Source organism: Aquila chrysaetos, chromosome 18 (genome assembly GCF_900496995.4).
Source record: "Aquila chrysaetos chrysaetos chromosome 18, bAquChr1.4, whole genome shotgun sequence".
Classification (NCBI taxonomy): domain Eukaryota; kingdom Metazoa; phylum Chordata; class Aves; order Accipitriformes; family Accipitridae; genus Aquila; species Aquila chrysaetos.
Window position 1 is genome coordinate 27,731,695 of NC_044021.1, and position 17,289 is coordinate 27,748,983.

General features: G+C 47.0%; 1 protein-coding gene across 1 annotated transcript; it reads right to left on the reverse strand.

Moving 5' to 3' along the window:
* Positions 1 to 9,372: 9,372 nt before the first annotated feature.
* Positions 9,373 to 15,369, reverse strand: IGFBP1 (insulin like growth factor binding protein 1). The gene is made up of 4 exons (XM_030041740.1): positions 14,976 to 15,369; positions 13,279 to 13,457; positions 11,466 to 11,594; positions 9,373 to 10,308 (listed from the first exon to the last, which is right to left on the reverse strand). The coding sequence occupies exons 1-4, from the start codon at positions 15,367 to 15,369 to the stop codon at positions 10,177 to 10,179; spliced, it is 834 nt and encodes a 277-aa protein (XP_029897600.1). The 3' UTR covers positions 9,373 to 10,176.
* Between the last annotated feature and the right edge of the window lie 1,920 nt (positions 15,370 to 17,289).

A 17,289-nucleotide genomic window follows, 5' to 3' on the forward strand; every position in this document is an offset into this window, starting at 1 on the left:
ACAGGGCTTACATTTCCTCCGTTTCCTGCTCACACTAATATAGAATATTCATGGACAAAAAATTGCCATTACAGTACCACCCTTTCTATTTGCTTGTTTATTTTGAAAAGCTGTATCTATTCTGTGTTGTCTTGGTACACTCTACCAAAGCACATACTCTGTACGAGGAACTCCTGTTTAAAACAATGCTGACAAGATGGGGGATCGTGGACCTGGGTGTTGAGACCCACGTGCTTCATTTACGCTACACACAATTGTTGCTTGCTTTGACTTTGGTGGAAATTATTTGCCTGCATCTAAGCATAGAGTAAGAACCATTGGGTTTAAATATTTAACCCAACTGTCTGCCATGATGTTATGTATCCTCTTAATTGGAAGAGAAGTGATTTGGTTTTGTTCTGGTACGTGATGCTTTCACATAAGGAAGACTTTGGCAACATTTTTTTTTTTTTTTTTTTTTTTTTGAGGCTGATTGATTGTTTACTGAACTTCATGACAAATTCTGTATGACAATGAAATCTGGATAAGGAAAGGTGGCCTGTGAAATGTAACATCGCTCTGGAAAGTAATGCCATATTTTGTATATGTATTTATTTATATATTTTATATAAATATTTTATATATTTATATAAATATATAATATATTCTTACATGTGTCACTATAAATGTTTGATGTCACTGTAGAAAAAAGAAACCATCAACACCGTAATTTCCTTTCGGGCTGGGGACTCTGTGGAGGCCGAGGGCAGTGGGTTTCCAGCCGACGTGGCTGGGGGTTGTGCTGATGGAGGGGATGCCGCGGGGCTGAGGAGCCTGTTCCTCTCCTGCCCCGTGAATTGGAACCACCCTTGTTCCTGCCAGCGGTGGCAAACGTCTTGAGATTGTGACATGGGAAGGTTCGGAGATGCAGCTTGCCAGGATCGAGACAGCCAATCACCATAAATCAGATGTTGGTTAAAAGCCTTACCCTGCAGTGTATTAGCTGAACAGTCCTGGGTGCATTCTGCACATCTTCCCAATTTCTGTCTAACGAAATGAGTTCACATCATCATTAGAACAAATTTTTTAACCTTTAGAGTGAGAAAAAGAAGTATACGTGAAGTGATGCTTACTCCAGGCTAATACAGATTTCCTAACAGATGGTTACAGAAAGCTTTGTGAGGTGAAGATTTATTGCAATATTTTTACTGCTAATGCAAATGCAATGTCTGCAAAGATTTGTTGGAAAAAAAAAACCCCAAAACTGCTGGGCCTTTTTTTTTTTTTTTTAAAGTTGTATACCAGTTCCTTTCAAATGATTTCACAGAGGGAAGTTACATATACACCAATATTTGGGTACGTAACCATAGATAGGAAAATAAGGGCTAGATTCACGAAAGTGAGTTAGTATTTCGGCTTTGTTTAATTACTATCTTGTGAGCCTTCTGAAAAAAAGCAGCTTCTCTTCTATCTGAAAAAAGATAGCTAGCTGCCTTGCAAGCTGCCAGTATGCAAGAAATATTCTAACAGCCTGTGGCAGTATTTCTGATTGGCGTATTTTGTCAAGTGTTTAAGCTTTTTATGTTTTGCCCTACTATTAAAAACAAATACAGAAGAAGCTGGCTAGTAAAGGTCCTTAGGTGATAGTAGATTTTCTAATCTGTGCAGAGCACCAATTTTATTTTTTAAAAAATACTAAATCTCAAGGAACTCGAGATGCAAGCAAGCAATCTGTCACATGAATTATTTAAGAAATTGCATTCAGCTCTTTTAGTGGTGCTAGTGGTCTTTGGTATGTAACAGAGAAAACATACAGCCATAAGGGAGAAAAAAAAAAATTGTGTGGTTGTGCAAGTCAGTTTGGTTATTTTGCTTCCAACAGATGACTTTAAAACAAAGACTGTCTAAAAATAGCAAAAAAAAAAATTCTCACCTGTAATTTAAAGCTTCCCCTTTTCCAGAAGCTGCCTTTTAGATGTTTTTTACGAGCACAGTTGCTTGCAGTAGTATTGGATACTTCCCGTTGTCTATCTGATGTTCCTGGCAGCTGGCATTCTTGGTATGAAATGCAAAAAACATTATTTCCCATCCCCCCAAAAATTCACTCTTTAAAATGAAGATAATCAGTGGTGGCTTTTTCCTTTTTGGGTTTTTTTTTGGGGGGGAGGGGGGGTAACATTCCTATTTCTTTGAAGAGAAGGGCTCAATTCCATAGACAAGTTACTTGTCAAAGATTTTTCTCATGGCTAGAAGAGCCAGGCTGCAATTCAAACAAAAATATTTCTGGGCTACATCCAAGCAGCACAATGTGGGCAGCACAAAGCAAATATATGGGTCAGTATCAGTTCAGGGGAAGATCTTCCTCCACACGCAGGTTAGAAATGTTTCCTGCGAAGAGCTGCAGTGAGTGGAGGACTTTGGGTTTAGTGGCAGAAATGGAACCAATGGATTAGAAAAATACCTCCCCTTCGGTGCCTTCACTGCCTTCAGCTCAGGTGGTTTATTTTTTTAACTGAACATTTGTCAGATCTTTTCTTATTTTTAACAACCTCTTCAAGAATCTCAGGTGATCTGGGGGAATGTTATGAAGTCCCAGAAAAGTCCTTGTAACTGCTAACATTATTTACACGTCAAATATTTGCATGGGAAGGCACTACAAAAGCTTAATGTATGTACTGCAAGAGTTGCTCATTTCTTTTTGAGCATATTTCATCTCTAGATGCTACATGGGTACCATATGTAGCCCAGATTGATGTGGTGAGTATTTATTTTAACCAGTGTAATAAATAGTTGCATAAATCCCTGTAATTGACCAGAATGCAAGTTAAAGCTGCCTGCAGGCAGCTCTATTATCTTTCAAACTATTTGAGAAAGTTCCCTTTTTTAATAGACCTACTGTGCTATAGTCTTTTGAGCTCAGAATATCCTTTTCCACCTTTTTGGCATGCACGCCCTTCAGGGCATAATGTTAGCTATTTGTGCACAGGGGAAGGAGGCTTCAATGAATACCAAAACCACAGAATTAATTAGTTTTTAGTACAGTCTGAACTTTTTATGACTAAATTCCATAGAAACCTTAACACAGCATAATTCTTTATTGAACTGAGCCCTAAATTTAAGTAATGGTTTTACAAACCTTTTGGGAAATAATTTTTTGGTATCTCTAGTCACTCTAAAACTGTGTAAGCAAGGATGGCTCCACAGAGATTTTACATATTAGCAATAGGAATTATATTTAAAGTATGGAAAGTGCTGAGCAATTTTCCTGGATGCCAAAGTGTATTGGTATTCAAAAAGAAATGTTTATATAGGTAGCTGTTTTGTACGTGGTCCTTCTGCACCTTTCGGAACTTTACACGTCTATTAATTTCTATCAGAAGAATATGCTTGCTTCCTACGTTAGAAAGGACCCCTTTTTCTTCCCTCACTCCCTCTTTTTTTCTGAGAGATCCAGAAAGTGTATCACAGTATTCCAAAGGTAAGGGGTTTGTGGTCAGTATCGGTAATACCTTCATCTGCAAGTGTGCAAAATTCATTTTGTTGAAGGCCATTAGAAAAGTGTTTTGGTATCTCCAGTGGACCTGGGTATCTTCTTCCAGTTGGAAAGTATTTAACCTTCATTTGATTTTGGAGTCTCCATCCTTGGAGATACTCAAAAGCCATCTGGACATGGTCCTGGGCAACTGGCTTCAGGTGGCCCTGCTTGAGCAAGAGGGTTGGACCAGGTGACCTCCAGAGCTCCCTTCCAACCTCAACCATCCTGTGATCCCATGAACCTGTCAGGACATGGTGGCTTGGTGTCCGGTGTTCCAGCACACGAGATTGTCTACATTATACACCACATTGATTGAGAAGATGTTACATCTTTTCTGCTATAAAGGAAATTTCCTGGTAAAATGGCAAGTAGTGCAAGTTTGTTGTTCACCAGAAGAAGCTTTAGATTTAAAACTTTTTGATTTTATGTATTATTTCTTCCAGTTCATATTTTGCAGCTGTACAAGCATATACCCCAGCCTTTGAGAAAATCCCATTGTAAAAACCTTTGCTTTTGCTTTCGCCCTGTACCTATATTAAAAAATGCAAATGACTTCAAGGCTGGAAGTTGCAGCTGAAAAAAACTGGAGACCAGGTATTAGCAGCAGCAAAGGGTAATGCTGCAAATCTCAGTTTATCCTTGCAGAATGCAAGTCCTGCTGCAGCATGTATCCTGGCTTTCCACTTCTGCTGACCTATCCAAATTCCTTAAGAGCCTTTCTCTGTCATGGCTAATTTCACCCCACCGCTGTCTCCATGAGTGGGAATGGAAAGAAAGGCAGCAAAGTTATTGCTGCAGAGAGCAGCTGAGATTTCCTCCAGAAAAACCTGTGAAGCTGAAGGAAGTCTCATTGAGAAGGACTGCTTCCCACAGCCACGTGTGGTGAGACCTTCCAGAAGTGGGGTAGCGAGGGGACTTGCTTAAAAGAGCCAGGCTGAGCCTGCATGTCCCTCGCTCCCTGCAACTGGAGAGCAGGGGCTATTTTTGCCTGCTTAGGCCACCCAGAGAATATTCAAGGTGAAGAGCTGTTTCCTACGTCTGCTACGTATCACATAACTTGCACCCAGTAAAAAACACCTGACTGAGCTTGAAAAGCTGATTATTGCTTTGTCACAGGGGTGCCACGTGCGACCCGCGGCCCTCAGGTCCTGCCGCACATTCCCGCAGCGGCTGTTAACCTGCCACCGCTGACACGTTGCTGCTCTTCTTTTTCTGTTCCCTTGCTGGGGCCAAACGGTGAGGGCTCAGCTGCCGAAGCAGCAATAAACAGAAGCCGCAGGCAAAGAGAAAATAGGAAAGGCGGCGATGATATAGCCAGCATTTGCTCTAGGCCTCCAGAGACATCCCACACTAAGATGCTTTTCCAAGGAACCTCAGCATCTACGCATCGGCCCGTTGAACTACAAAGCACCGTTAGCGAGACAGAAAAAAAAAATCGCACGTCACCACTGCCGTAATTGTGCAGTTCAACACCTCAGCCTAGGCACAAACGGCCTGCTCTTCGTTAGCTGTGCAGCAGTTGGAGGCGACTGAGAGCGAGCAGGAGGAACACCGCGCGTGCCGTGTCCGGCACGGCCGACCGGCAGCGGGGAAGCTCGGCTGGAAAAGCTGTGCCCGCTGGCCAGGCAACCAGCCCGGCTGGGAAACTTCGTCAGGGAGCAGCAAGGAGCCGAGCACGCGTGCCCGCCTGCCTTCCCCCGCGTGCCCGCCTGCCTTCCCCCGCGTGCCCGTGTCTCCGCCAGGCCGCCCACGCTCCCGCTCGGAGGTGATAATCCAGCACAGCCTCGAGCAGAAACTTTTGCAAAATGAAACAGCCAAGATCTGGAGCGGGCTAAGTTTAGGTTTGTTCATTTGACCGGGCTTCAACACCCACCAGCACCCTTGCTCCCACGCCTCTCCCGCGGGAGGCTGCCCCTCTCCCGGGACCCTCGCAGCAGATTTACTTGCAGCTGAACTTTGCACCCTGGGGGAGGAGGTAGGGCAAGGGAGGAGGAAAGGAGGGAAAACAAAATAAAGCCCTTGTCTGTTGACAGAGCTATTGTCAGAACTGTTTGCATTACTCAGAATGCAAGTGGAGGTATGTCTGGGCTCCTGCTCCGCTGCTGTTGGTTTTGGTACTTTTTGGTAACTCAGAACTAACCGGCTGTGCCCCCAGCAGTTCCTCTCCTTTGTCCCCTTCCACCTTTACCTAAACGTGACCAGGTAATACAGGGTGACGTGTCAGCAAGAGGAGCCCTCGCTTGCCCCAGCTCTGCTACTGTTACTCACTATTTACCATCTACCCAAGCCCTAAAGAAGGCAAACGTGCTAAATACAACTAGGCGTTTGTTAAGATGCTCACACCCCACTTCCCTGTGCGGTCTGAATCCCTGCCTGATTCTCGACGCACTGTACAACAAGTGCATAAGAGAATTGGTCCATAAATACAAAATGTGTCGGCAAACAGGAAGCCTGGGACCTGTCATGGGTGCAGCCTGGGGAGGCTCTTTAGGCTAGCGGTTTATCAGTGAAGCGATAGCCGAGGAAAAGTAAACCCACTTTAGAGGTGTTGTCTAAAGATAGAGGTGGGACTTGTCCATTTGACATGCAGCATGGGCTAAGAGTCGAGCTTGGAATGGGTCACTTGGATCCTTTTCTTTACAGATACTTTTTTTTTATTATTGTGATCATGGGTTGGACAGGGATTAGACATTGCTGGTGTTCTGCAATAGCAAGGCAGTGATGTGGTTAGAAAAATAACGTTTCTAATTCTGCAAAGTCAGCGCTGCTAGACTGCTGGTAAAGCGCAAACATCTTTGGTTCTGACTTTGCAAAAAAACCTGCTCAGTTTTAGTATTTTATTGGGACTTCCACTGTCTGATGCTATGGGAGCTGAGCACTTTCTGGGAGTGCAGTAAATCCTGTGACAAGGCTCTGCCATGTGCCATTCTTTTCCATCCCACTTTTCTTCCCCTTGAGGAAAGCAAGCTATATATGTGACGCATTTTCTGTTCGCTTTTTTATTTTGTGATGTGTTTAGGAGTTTCATTAGCAAGTGCAAGGTCAAAGGAATATATTGCTTTTGGAAAGGAAAAGGCTAAATCTTGACGTGCTTCGTATCTGATCGTGTTTTGGGCTGGGTCTGTAGAAAGCTGTTCCCTGCCTAAGTTTTGCCTTTGCAGAGCATGTGTTCTTATGGTAGAGGAGTGACAGAGATGCTGATGAGCTTTCAGTATTAGTGTTGGCTGCCCTCGACCCCCATTTTCTTTCTCTCCTTCTCTCTCCCCCCTCGCCTCCTGCCAACCCTAGCCGACACGAGTGTGTCTCCGCTGTACCCCAAAGCGATGAGCAGAACTGACTCAGTATGAGCAGAGCCCAGTACCAAGTGACTGTAGGTTGTCTTGGACAGCTTTAGGGGAAAAGGAGGGTAGAAAATAAAGTGCAGAGGGCAGTGACCTCATTTCTGTGCTATGAGCATTTTGCAGCTGGCGGTAGGCCAGGGGCAGGAGGAGGCACGGCTGGAACAAACCCTGCTGCAGCAAACCTGGCAGGGTTTTGGCAGGAAGGAGCACAAACTGGGTAGGTAGGGTTCTCAGATAACGTGAACCAAACATTACAGACGCTCACCTAAGACCTTCCCACCATTTTTTTTTTTTTTTAGGTGGGGTGGAAGGAGTGCAAGAGGGTACAAAGGGAGGGAGCTGAAATAATGAGGAACAGTACATCCCCTTTACACATCCAGCTGCTCGCCAGGTGACCTGAGCTGCTAAGCGCATCCCGCGGCACCTTCCCTGTTTCCCCACTCATTCCCACCAGGCTTGGCTCGCTGGTGCAGGTGGGACCACTGCAGCGGGCACACACTGAAGCCAGGATTGCCAGCTGACACATGCCAAAAAAAAAAAAAAAAAAAAAAAAAAAAAAAAAAAAAAAGTGCCCCACAAACAGAAAAATATAACCAAAACAAAGGAAAACTACAGACCTTTGGTTTTTCACCCTGTTACTGAGGCTGATCATAAAAATCAGGACAAAACACAACACGTGGCATCTATGGCCTAAATGTAGTCCAAGCTCCTGTCAGCACTGTGATAGCGGAGATAAAATTCGCCTTCTTTGCCTCCTTGCATTAGTCCTAATCCCAGTATATGGAAGAGTCTGGCCCAAGTCAGACAGCCCGTCCCAGAGCAGCTCAGCAGAAGTCTGTCCTGGTGAGTCCTGGCAAGATGTCACACGAGGCCAGATTGCAGATAAGGAGGCACCCATCCCCTGTTGCTTTCAGTGGGAGGTAAGGAGCTAAACCCCTCTAAGAAATTGGCCTGAATGCTGTATGAAGCAACTTCTGCTCCTGTACTTAACATTTAAAGGAAAGAGTTCCCTTAAATCCCCACCCCTGTTCATTTCTTGCAGCTAGGATGGGAACCCGCCACCCTGCAAAACATTGGAAGTAGCTGTCCACTGGATTGCTATACTGCAAATAGACTGTGCTATTAATAACTATGAACGTGATGAACATTTCCCCTATATATATAATGATCCCAACAAAAAGAACTGATTTCTGCTCTGTAGAGATCAACCTTTACACAAGGTCGATGGGGTGAGAGCAGTCAGAGTCCTCTCAAGCACATGCTGTAACCCTGAGTATATGATTTCCCCTCCTTTCTTCACCATTTTCCCTTGGCAATGATGCATGACAGTTGTTCAGTGCTGGGTAGACTCCATGAAAGGACTCTAAGGTTCTGCCCAAATTTGCTGCTGCTTCATTATTTAGATACAATGATTGCCAAGCATTTTGACAGAGTGAATGCATCAGTGTAAGACAGTTTTAGCCAGGTCTCACTGTAGCTCACTACAGGGAGGTCAGACGTTAATGATTTATAATACCAATGCCATCAACTGCTTTTGCAGTGCTTTACTCAGGAAGATCTCAAAGCACCTTCCAAAGAAGCATGGTAGTATATCCATACTTTTAAATCTGGAGCGGTTTATTAGACCCGGATCGGAGCAGCTGACATACTGACATGCGAATACAGCCAACACGTTCAGCAAGCCCAACGTGCGATGCCACAGGACCGTGGTACAGAGAGCAGAGATCTCCACGCTTTGGCTTTGCAGTTTCTCCCAGCCGCTTCCCGCTCCCATGTAAAACCCAAAGCTTGTGCCAACAAACGGCAGGAGGATTTTATGCCGAGTTTCCCTCCTGACAGGCTCTTAGAAAATGTTATTACTCTCCTCTCAGGCCGTTTTCTCAGGCAGGGTTGGTGCAGCCCGTTTCCACCTTTGGGACTTGCTAAATCCCACACCAGTTTCTCCATGGTCAAAACCAGCTTGAAGCCAGCAGGGCAGCCACTTGCTGTCTCTTTTTTTTCTCTGCAGCCAGTAAATCGAAGGAACATGCCAGGGAGGGAGAGGGACCACATCTCAAGCCAAGGGGACCCTCTTCTCTGCTTTCAGCAAAAAGAGTGAGACAGGGCTTTTCCCCAGCCTCCCTTTTATAGCCTCCGACTTTCCGTGCAGGAAATGGCTCTTCGTTAGCCTCGACGTTATCTTTTTAACGCACTAATACTGCTGCCTTGGCCTTTTGAGCAGAGAAAGGCATCCAGCTTTCCTACCCAGAAAACTTTTTAATAAGTTCCCTTGAAGGCTGCTGCTTTGCCCAAGGCAAAGGCTTGCAGAGCACAGCTGGGATTGGAGAGGACGGGAGAAGGGGAACGGGGCGGGGAGACCAAAAGAAGAAAACGCATTGCGGGAAAATGGAGCTAGCGGTTCGGGAGGCAGGTTTGCAAGAGGCGCGTTTCCCTCTGCGCTCCCACCTGCCGCTGCGCGGTCCCGCTGAGGTCGGACGGACTGCTGAACGGGAACACGCAGAAAGCAGGAGACCGGGACAGGGTAGAAGGCATTATTTAATAGCTCATCTTAAATAACGTGACAATGTCAACATGCGAACAGCTTACACCTGTCAAAGGTGGCACAGAGTATCCTGTTGTGTTTTGCCATTTATCCAGTGTGTATGTTTGGAAAACAGAAACAAATTCTGTCCCATCAGGAGCTTCAGTATATAATCAAGGTTGAGACTTTCTTTTTTAAGAAACAGCTTGACATTGAAACAGAGGTGCAAAAGCAACATGATATATAAACAAAACAGGTTTTAAATAAGTTTCTAAGCATGTTCTCTACTGAAAGCTATTTTTTTAAATTCAGTTTTAAGTCTATAAATACATAGTATAAAAATGCAAGTTTACAAGCCATTTTTCCCAATAGAGTTGTGCCATTTGAAGTTTTAAGTAGCAACATTCCTCCAACATAAGATGCATATATTTAAGAGCAATAATATTAAGTATTTACATATAAAGTTATGAAGTGTTTGAGGATATAAATTAGTAACAACACACACAGACAAAAATACATGTACTGTGAAATAAATAATTCAACAGCTTTACATATGAGGGTATCTATAATATAATACAAACAAAATATACAAGATTGTAGGACTTGATCTTGCAGTTGCTCCTATCTGTCACTCGAGCAGCTGAGTCAGCCCAGAGCAGTAAAAAAGCTACTTTATGGGATTACTTATATGCTGAAAATCAGGTGCACACAACCACCTTACTGAAACGGCTCCTGACTGAAATGTCTCCTGGCTAGATCAGGCCCCACAGAAAACTTGGTGTGGATGAATGTGGTTCGTTTTATTCTTGTGAGCTGAGATACTGTTGGCATTCCGGGTCTCCTTTCATTTCTGGAGATCCAGGAATCCTTCTTCCATTTTTTGGATAGACACACCAGCATCCAGCGGACTCTCCATCCAGTGAAGTCTCACACTAGAATATTATTAGCAAACCAGAACTCACCGTAAGTAACTGTAAGCAGAAGATTACCTGTGAGACGATCGTACAAGTAGCGGTGTCAGACAGAACTAGGACCAGAAGGTGGGGACCCGCCGCGCACAGACTTGTTTTGAATGCGGTGGTCCCTGCTCTGACACAGCCTCTGACCAACACACTTGGTCAGGGAGCCACGACCCCAGCTCAGCTACCACACCAGCAACTTCAGATCTAAAAACGGTTTGCCCGCTCATTGGCAAACAGCAGTATGAACCAGCAATACCTTCCGGCGTGGGAAACCGAAGGAAGGCAGAATAGACGAACTGGTAGGGCGAGAGCAACGACTGGATGGTCTCGCTGTCCATGCAAGGAGGCAAATCGGGTGGGGTTTATTCTTGGGGAGGGGGTTAAACAGATTTCTGTTTGTGCCTGATTAGATCCCAGGTCACAATGTTTGTGAGTCACACGGTGGTGCCATGCCCAACAACAAGGAGTCTCGGTGACACAGATTTATGCAGACCTACTAAATTTGTGTGCATGACCTGTGGTTGCAAGGGTGTGGCTTGAGGTTTGGGGCTTTAGTTAGGTTTGCAGATTACTCTCAGTGTAACTTGCAATGGCCTTTTTTGAGGCTGTAATGGAAATGAGCATATAGCATAATCTATAGGCAGCACAAATCAGTGTTTTTGTTCTGCTTTCAGAAGGCTAATTTTGCTCCAGAGAGTTTTTACACTGCCCGGGAGCTGAGAGCCCCCTTTCTTCACAGTGATTATGATATATTCCATGGGCTTTGCAGGCAGTACGGTGGGTATTACGGATTAAGGTCAACTGGGAATATGCTAACAAATCAGGTACACGGATCTTGATTTGGCCTGGGAGCAGACAGGGTTAAAAGATTTTGGAGAAGGCCTTGCGTGCACCTGTTCTGTGAACAGAAAAGACTCCGGCCTCCGTTGCCGTCAGCCCGCAGCATGCAGCTCACTTTTAAGAGAAGGACAAACCATCTGCTCCCAGTACTAAGTATCCCTGTTTTCGCAACCTGCTTTTCCAGCAGCTGCAAACTGGTGAGTCTGGGAGCAGAGGGCTATGAAAGGGTTGGCTGTGTCAGGCTCGTTGCAGCGCTGCTGCGAGCAGACAGGGGAAAAGGCACGTACCTGTTTGCTGTGGTAAAATCCATTCTTGTTGCAGTTGGGCAAATAGAATTTGTAAATCTCCCCTCCACTTCTCTGCTGAGCCTTCGCCAATTTATACAGGGCTCTGTAGAGCTCCTTCTGACAAGGTCCCTGCAGGAATACCATGCAAAGGTTGTCAATACCAAAATCACAAAGAAACCAGCTAAACCAAAAGCGATCGGTGTAAAGCTAGCAAAAAGCTGAAAACACTTATTAGTCATATAATCTGCATCAGGCTGCTTTGCATGTAGTTTTCACTTGTTTCAGTAGGAGCACAGCCAGAAAACTCTGGTGTTGCATTTAGGCCTTTGTTTTTATTCTTTGAGGTATTTTCTGTCCTCAGAAACATGAGGATTTAAGTCCTTAAATTGCCACACAAGGAAATTTAACCTGTACTAAGTAAACACATTACTGCTCAGAGGGTACAATCTCTCCTATTATGGGGAGGTGCACGTTAGGAGGCTGGTGTACGTGAGACTAGCCACGTTTTCTGGGTTGCCATGGCCCTGTGCTCTGTTGATGTATGGAGAATAGGTGCAAGACATATATAGACGGTGCAAGAACAAACATCTGAATGTTTGTTCTCTTTTGTACAGGACAGAGCTGTCACCAAAGCAGAACAGAGAGCAGCACCCCTGCGGCTGTGAGACCCAAACTGCCTGGAACTGGGGAGGAAGAACTGTTTGCAATATTCACTGTTTTCACAATTTGCTTGCTCCCTTTTTCAAAGTCACAACTGCCGCGCGTGTACAGCACCCAACGTGTTTAAATGAGCTAAAGGGGAGGACAAGTGACTGAACAAATATTTTTACCTTAGAGTGAAAATAATCATACCCTCTGCTTTTGCAAGACCTCCCCCTGTCAGCCCCTCACATAAGTGGTCCTATTCAAGTCAACAGGCTTCTATGCGGCTCCGGGTGAGAAAAGCAGAAGCCTAAAAATTAGAAGTGGAGCTAACAGCACTTAGGTATAATAGTTCAAACTAAATCAGTGATTAAGTCCTGTTCTGGATGTGGAGGGAAACTTCCTCGGGTGGGGTGGTGGTTAGTAGGTTTTTGCCTTTTTTTTTTTTTTTTTTTTTTTTTTTTCCTCGTTTTGTCTGTGACCATTACAAAACTGGGCTTCTGTGGTGCCCAATTCGAATTCAGCTCCGTGCTGGGGGTGTGCTGCCTGCCTGGGACGGGTCTGACTGCGGTTCTCTGGTGCCCTCAAGTGGAACAGGGACCTGCTTGCAAAGACCCTACACCCCCATTACCCACTGCGATTTTGCAGCGTGGAAGGTTAAAACTTCCTTCAGTTGCTGAGCTTTCTGTCTTTTTACAGGCACCTACTTAACAGTGTTTCCTTGTGATGTGAAAGCAACATGTTTTGTTTTGCATCGGTGTTTCGTCAATAACTGCATGTAAGGACTCCCTTTTATTTCACTGAGCATTGGACCAGTGACAAATGCCTTTTATTTTTTCACTAAAACGCAAAAGGAGTCCAAGATTTTAATATGGGATCCTGGAAATTAAGGGCCCATGTTATAATCCGATAGTAAATCCAGAGAAAGATTCAGCCTCTGCATGGAATCCATACAGGACACACCTGATGCACACCTGTTTCTATTGCTCCTGCCATTTTGCCTGTTCCTCAAGCATCAGATGAAGGCATTCCAAAAGTCTGTTTGCCGGCTACCCAAAATACTGACATCCCAGTACTGCTGCTAGAATTTCATGCACATTTTCGTCTTGTATTCTGAATCAACAGCATCTACTGAAATGGTCACATTGAAAGGTTTGCAAGGAAAACCCACCTGCTCTTTCCATTTCTTGAGTTCAGATATTCTCTTTGCTTTCATGTTTTCATATGTGGTGATGGCATTCCAGGGGATGGATTTGTCCTGGCCTATGGGGAACATCAACTGATAGTTCAGCAGCTGATCCTGTGTCATTTCAGTGCTTTCCAAAGGCAAATCTTCAGGTTCGACAGAGTCTGGAAAGGAATGATATTAAGGTGAACGTCTTCAGTGAACTTTTGCATTTATTTCTCTAAGTTAAAAAGGTAAGGAAAAAGAGAAGAAGAAGCAACAACAGCAAAAAAAAAAGTAGTATCTAAGACAGATCCATTACAGTAGCTCTTGCAGGAGTAGTAAATTACATGTGCAGCCCAGCAAATTAAACTTTCATCATAAATTCATAGGCAGAGGCATCAGCTGTCCTCTAACAAGTTGGTTATTTTACGATCCTTCAAAATCACTCTAATCCCAAAGATGAAGCTGCAGCCAGTCTGTTTGTTAGAAATGAAGAAACTTTCTTGACCACAGTGGGTTGTAGAGACTTTGCTAAATGAGGAAAGACTGGAGTTAAACTTGTAATGAATTTAGATTTTTGTCAGCAGGACGCGTTTCAGTTTTTATTCAGGAGAGGACCTGGTCCAGACCTGATCCCATGGCATCCTGTGCTTTGTTCCGCGGCTCGCCTGACATATACGAAGGAGTAGCAATTCACTGGAGCCAGCGGTGGCTCGTGCTGGCCGGCAGTGGATCAGATAGATAGGCAGGGGCTGGCAGGAGCTGTTTGCATCTGCCTGCTCGCGGCCTGCACGCTGGTGTCTAACTCAGCACGTTGTGAACGCTCCCACTGGAAGAAGCAACAGAAGCTCTTTGCAATTGCAGGGACTCATCACAGGATAAAAAAGTTGGACACGTGTCTAAAAGTAAGTTGGTGGATCAAGGCTGTAAACAACCGCCCAATGGACTAAGAAACACCCTGGTTTTCCCTTTGGCGACGTTTAAGAAAAAATGGAGGTGGAAAATCGAGGAGGGAAGGAAAGAAAGAAAGAAAAGCAAGCAAGCAAGCAAGAATAAAAAGAAGGGACGATTAAAATCGAGTCAAGTACGAGACCCTTCTAGTGGCAGGAGCCTTAAACACTCGGTTCGGTCACTGTTCTCTCCCCTCCCCGCTCCCTCAAGCGCCAGAGAAGCCCCGCTCACTGCCACCAACGCCCACTCTTGTGCTGAGCCCGCGACGCCTATTTCTGAGCTGCTACCGAGCCACCCGAACCACCGCTGCACCACCACAGCGGCAGTGGCGGTGAAAACAACCGGGAAAGGATGAAATGCCGCTGAGGAGGCCCCCGACCAGCGCCCAGCGCGGGATGCTGGCCACCTCCCGCCTTCTCGCCCGAGGCCGGCCTGCCCGGCGCCGCACCGCTTCAGGTGCGCGCTTCGTGCCTGCGCCGAAGCCGGGCGCGACCCCCCCCCCCGCGGGTCCCTCCGCCCTCCACCCCGGCGGCGGCGGCGGCGGCGGGCATCGCCGGAGCCCGGCAGACGCTCCTCCGGCCCCGGCTGCCGCTGCCGGAGCGACGCCGCCCGCCGCCCCCCGGAGGCCCTGGCGGCCCCGCGTCGCCCCCACCGCTACGCCCCGGGGCTTGCCCGCCGCCCCCGCCCGCTCCTCCCCGGGCTCCCCCCCCCCGCCCCAGCCACCCCCGCCGGCGGGCAGGCGCCGGTACCTGCCGGCTCCGCCGGGCGCGTCCCTCCGGGCTCGCCGGCGGGCAGGCAGGTCCCCTGCCCCCGGACGAGGGCGGCCAGGGGCCGGGGCTCCCCGGCGGGGAGGCGGCAGCGGAGCCCCAGGCGGCAGCGGGCCGTGTAGACGCCGCAGGGCTGGCCCGGCCCGAGGGCGCAGGTCTGGCAGCAGCCGCAGCCGGGCTGCCGGGCCGTCTCCGGGCAGGCGGGCGCGACGGGCGGGCAGAGGGCGAGCTTCTCCGGGCCGCACGGGGCGCAGTGCACGGGCTGCAGGGCCAGCCCGGCGGCGGGCCGGAGGGCGGGCGGCAGCGGCAGCAGCAGCAGCAGCAGCAGCGGCGGCGGCGGGGCCGGCGGCCCGCAGCGGGAGCGGGGGCTGCTCATGGGGCGGGCGGGGAAGGCGGCGGGGCGAGGGCGGCTCGGCCGGCCGAGGAGCGGGAGGCAGTTTACATACATTGGGCTCGCCCGGGCCATTTATACAGCGCTTTGCCCGGCTGTTAATCTTTAACCCCGAGTTAACTATTATCCGAACGGGCGGGCTGGGGGGAAGCGTCGTGTCGCTGGCGCTTCGAGCCCCTGAGCGCGCTTCCCCTCCCCTTTCACTTTCCCCCTTTAGCATCTTTTTTTCTTTCCCCCAGACACGCAGGAATGCTTTTCTTCCCTCGCCCCCACCTCACCGCCCGAGCACAGTTAACAAGGAAAAATGTGGCGGGGGTGGAGGGGAAAGGGAAGGGGGGGGGGTTATCCGCTCCCCTCCCGCCTGTCACAAACGTCTCCCGTTCCTGACATTCGATAAACATGTCAACGTTTAAAAAAAAATGGGGGGCGGGGGGAGGAGGGGAATCCCGTTGAAACTGAAGCAACCGACTTCATATTTCCACAGCAACACACGCAACAAACGCTCGTTTCAATTTTCGGCCTGCGGCCGCGGGTCCGGAGGACACGGAGGTCCCAGCGAGGAGGCCCCACGGGCGGCGAAGCCGTCGGGGTCCCGGACCCGCGGCACACGGGCGCGTCGGGGTCCCGCGTTAACCCGCGGGGGGGCTGCGCGGGAGGGCCGGGCCGGGGCTGGGCTCGGTGCTGCTGGGGGGGGCAGTCCTCAAAACACGCACTGGGGGGAAAACCAGTGGTTGTCAAACTGTCCAGAAATACATGAGAGGGTGATCCGCTTCGCTGGCTGTCCTGTTACCCTCGCCATCTCCTCCTGTACCACCCGGGGGGAAAAAAGTAGAGAATCTTTCCTTTTCTTCTCCTTTGCGTGCAACGGTTGTCATACAATAAAAGCAAAAGTATTCAAACTTCACTGTGCTGAACAGATTATTTTATCCTGGTATTTGCGGTATGTACTGAGCTCGAAATAGCAAATTCCACTGTCAAGTCATCGAATGTAGCATGATTTTTGTTTGTTTGTTTGTTTTGCATTTAGTTCTCCTCTTTGGTGAATACGTCACTTGTGTGAAAGAAACTGAAGCAGAACTGCAGAGCATTGTTTAACCTTCTATTATTCACTCTTCATTTTCTGGTATCGATGCCAAAAGTTTTATTTATAATGTAGTGAATTTTTAACCCCCTGTATTCATAACTCAGCTCTTAAAAGTACTCTCATTGGTTACAGGCTTTTATAACTTGAGACATTTTCACCTAACTGCTTCATCTAAATTTACTTATTTATTTATTTATTTATTTATTAACTCAGGTTGGTTTAGGGATCTCTATCTGGATACAGAAAAGTTGGCAGCCCTTAAAACTCACTAGCATTTTTAAGCATTTTAAACAAAACTAATCTTACAACTTTCAAAAGAATTCTGTGGACCTCACATGTCTGACCAGGAGCAAATTTGGGCTGAAAACCTGGGGCGAGGCAATTTCTGCAGACCATCGCAATTAGACTTTTCAAGCTCTAATGCTCTTCGCCCCCCTGTCGTTTCTAATTTTTCTTGTACGTCTTAGAAAAGCACGATTCTCTTACTATTCAATGATGTGAAGTGAAAAATATACAGAAATATGTCTTCTTTCCTCCCTCAAAGAGAAAAAGAAAACAATGCACAACAAAGTCCCTTTCATGAAGAAACATGAAAACAAATTACAAATGAAAAGTAGACCCAGTTGGAAAAAGACAAAGACCCAAAGAGCTCATATGCATTTGTATATGTGTATGCATGTATTCATTCACTTATCTATGTATGTCTCTCTGCTGTGTTAGATAGCTTTGTATGAACAGAATTGAGGATCATTCTGCTACTGACTGCTTAACATAAGCTACTTGCCCCTGAAATGACTGTACTCCAGTGTGACTGCCACCGT

Coding starts and splice junctions, on each gene's coding strand:
- IGFBP1 (XM_030041740.1), bottom strand. CDS start 15,369: ATGAGCAGCCCCCGCTCCCGCTGCGGGCCGCCGGCCCCGCCGCCGCCG. Junction 13,458..14,975: donor GCGCCCGGCGGAGCCGGCAG/GTACCGGCGCCT, acceptor ATTCCTTTCCAG/ACTCTGTCGAACCTGAAGAT. Junction 11,595..13,278: donor TCAAGAAATGGAAAGAGCAG/GTGGGTTTTCCT, acceptor GTATTCCTGCAG/GGACCTTGTCAGAAGGAGCT.